Source organism: Aplysia californica, unplaced genomic scaffold (assembly GCF_000002075.1).
Source record: "Aplysia californica isolate F4 #8 unplaced genomic scaffold, AplCal3.0 scaffold00115, whole genome shotgun sequence".
NCBI classification, from domain to species: Eukaryota; Metazoa; Mollusca; class Gastropoda; order Aplysiida; family Aplysiidae; genus Aplysia; species Aplysia californica.
In genome coordinates, this window is record NW_004797385.1 from 85,372 (window position 1) to 88,631 (window position 3,260).

The following is a 3,260-nucleotide window of genomic DNA, read 5'->3' on the forward strand; positions in this document are numbered from 1 at the left end:
GAGAGAGAGAGAGAGAGAGAGAGAGAGAGCACGTCACAGAAACACAAAATGCGACGAAAGATCTGGACCGGAACCAAGCAGCGAATGGAGGGGAAAGTCTAGACTGGTTTTGCCTCAGTGTTTCCTCGTACATAAATTATCCTTTGAGGAGTCTGATCTCCACGGGGGCTGTGCGTGCATAATATAAATAGAAGGCGAATTGTTACGGGGCTGACTCGGACCAGGAATACTCTCAGATTTCTGTCCAGATCCCAATTGGACCTGTTGGGACTGTACAACCCACGGGAGACGTGGGACTTACCTTTTTTTCTTCTCTTTGTTGAAGGATTTTGTGCGTGTTCTCTACTCTGGTCACTTCTCAGGAGGAAAAATCTCCTGAACCCAAAGGCTCAATATGACGGAGGAAGAAGTGGCGGTACTTATCTTTTCTCTTTAAAAAAATAATTCTGATTTTGTACCTGTCTTTTTAATTAGGCCTACTTATTTGATTTATTTTGAAATTAAGTTGTGGTGACTAAATAAAAGTTGAATCATTGTTTTAAAAAAAACAACTCCTCCGCCGTTTTAAAAACGTTTTATTGAAAAACATTTACGCTGAATTTTACAAAAGACTTATAGATGAATTAAATTACTTAAGCATTGGGAGATGTTGTACAAAATACAGCAAGGAGTGAGACAATTCAACTTGGCTCGAGTTACTTATTTTTCCAATTGGACATAGTGGGAACAGATTCAAGCAGCTGAAGTCTCCGCTCTTCTAACGCAGATTTATGAGATCAGAATACTTTGTTTTATACGCCATTGTCACGGTGTTTCATTTCATGTTACTTTACGTCCGAGCCCCCCAAAAAAACCCCAAAACAAAACAACAACAACCCAGCAACAACAAAAAACAAAACAAACAAACAACAAAAAAAACAACAAAAAAAAAACAACAACATAAAACAAAACAAAACAACAACAACAACACAAAAAACACAAAACAAAATGACCACAACAACAACAACGACTTATGATAAAGTAGATATGGTTTCAATATATATATAACAACCCCCCCCCCTCCCAATACGAAAGCAGTGGGGGGATGGGGTTGGTGGGAGGGGGTGTTTAAAATATTGTGATACATTATGATTTATGTAGTGAAAAAGACAGACATTATTTTCTAAAATGCCAGTATACTTTGAGACTGACCAGTAAACATGATACAGGAGACCCGAGTTCTGTTTAAGAGTGGGGAGAATTTTATCGAATATTATCTGTCTTTCTGTTGGGACATACCCGGACGTGTATTTCTTTCAGCCTGACTGTCAGGATCGGAGCCCACCTCCTAAATGAACTAAACTGTTTAAACTGTTTCAATGGGGGCGTAAAACCAACGACATGAATGAAAACAAAATATTAACACCGAAAATAACGAAATAAAAAAGAACGTGGGAACACCCGGGACATGCTGAAAATGATGTAAGGTTAGTCCAGATAATGGTGGAATTTAGACAACAAATGATAATAGGCAAGTGAACTCTATCAAAGGGTTTTGTAAGGACGTCTCGATATATTTTAACTTTGTTAAAAAAAAATAAGAGGCTTCTTAGAAAAGAGAATGTTGTTGGGTTTTTTTTGGGTTTTTTTTTTGGTAAGTATTTGACGGCGCTCGCAACGACGTTACGTCATATGAGCGCGCAGGACAGCCGCAACATTTTCAGTAGGTAGAAAATTTTGAATTTTGCCCGGGTGGTGGCCGAAGCCTACTCTTATCGATTTTAGACCACCAAGGGATCTTTTACGTGCACAACTTGCACACGAGCCCTCCGAGATTTTTCGCCCTTGTCCGAGACCCGAGAAGGCTTAGACGTGTAGATCTCTCCTACCAGAAGATAAGGGGTGTGGCTGAAAGACAGCAGTAAGAAGGAGCCAAGGAGAAGCAGTGGAAAGGCTGTAGAAAGAGTCAGGAGCCCAGAGGAGGGGCAAATGAGGGGAGGGGGCAGGGGCAGAAAGAGGAGACGAAAGCAGACAACACAACATTGCTAGAGAGCAGGAAAGAAGGTGAAAGGAGACAATTTTAGATAAGAACATTATTTGGTCGCTACCCGGATTCGAACCCGGGACCTTTGAATGAGAAACTTGAACCTCTAGGCCACAACAGCCCCCGAGAATCTTGTTTGAATTCTAAATCTTCCCATCTATTATGATAAATTAATTCCTTTTTTGAACTTTGTATATGTGTATGTGTATGTGTGTGTGTGTGTGTGTGTGTGTGTGTGTGTGTGTGTGTGTGTGTGTGTGTTTCTCCGTGTCTATTTGCGCTTGTTTGCGTCTGCCATTTTTATGGATATATACAAGATATTTGTGTGCCTCACCTAAAGCCCTATACCTGTAACCTCTATAAAACCGAGACACAGGCAAATGAAGTAATGTGCGTAGTGTCAAAAAGGCGGATGTGGGACAGCGTACCTGCGTCATATTATTTGTGAGGCATTGCGATGAAATCAGGTTCTCGAAAATACAATATAATAGAAGAAATATTATTCGTTTCTCTGCCTGTTGGACACTCTTAATTTTTTAATTCTTTTTCTTTTGGTCCAACACCTTATATGTCCATTTAAAAAGCACATTTCTGTGTGGATTTCACAAAAAAAGTTGATCAAAGTCACTCAAAATATATAGATTTGCGTTTTCAAGGACTCCCAATCTTTAGTTGTCACCACATTTTGGCTGGTGGGTGGTTGGCGGGTGCTCTGGTGTGGTTTGCTTCTTCTTTCCTATCAAACATCTATCATACTTTTCTCCCCTCCTTCTTTTTTGTGTTTGTTACTCTCTTGTAGCACCTCTAATCTTTGGCACTTCTATGACCTTATTGTGTTGCAAGTGCCGTAAAACACTTACTTAAACTTAACATTTTGGCGGCCATTTTCTAGCTAACATTACCTCCTTTACCAGGCGACTCATATCTTCTTCCTTCAATCACAAATATTTTGACTTCTATTAGAAATAGACAGGTATTTCTAAATCGAAAGCAAGACAAATGAACATACTTTACGGGGATGCTAATAGCTATAAGTATCCAAAAAGTGACGAGCGTCTGATTCCATAATGTCGGGACACATTTGTGTTAAAAAACATCGATGCGTCAACGGAAGAGATTTACGTTGTGAATACCTCCTCGCGTACCTGTTTATCCAGTATAAAGAGGCAAGAGGCAGGATGAAATGAATTGCAATTCATTTCGAGTTTGTTTCAGTTTGAGTGTTTGTGTGTGTGTA

At 39.7% G+C, this 3,260-nt stretch overlaps 1 protein-coding gene across 2 annotated transcripts in view; it reads left to right on the forward strand.

The window, feature by feature from the left end:
- Positions 1 to 3,260, forward strand: part of LOC101850948 (sodium-dependent proline transporter) — a 51,059-nt gene that overhangs the window by 9,683 nt on the left and 38,116 nt on the right. Inside the window, exon 1 of one of the 2 annotated variants that reach the window (XM_005095838.3) lies at positions 201 to 415. The exons of the other annotated variant lie outside the window; for it this stretch is intronic. Within the exon in view, the coding sequence (XP_005095895.1) occupies positions 395 to 415 (21 nt within the window). The 5' untranslated portion in view covers positions 201 to 394. Of the gene's footprint in view, positions 1 to 200; positions 416 to 3,260 lie in introns of those variants that run through there. 2 annotated transcript variants of the gene reach the window in all.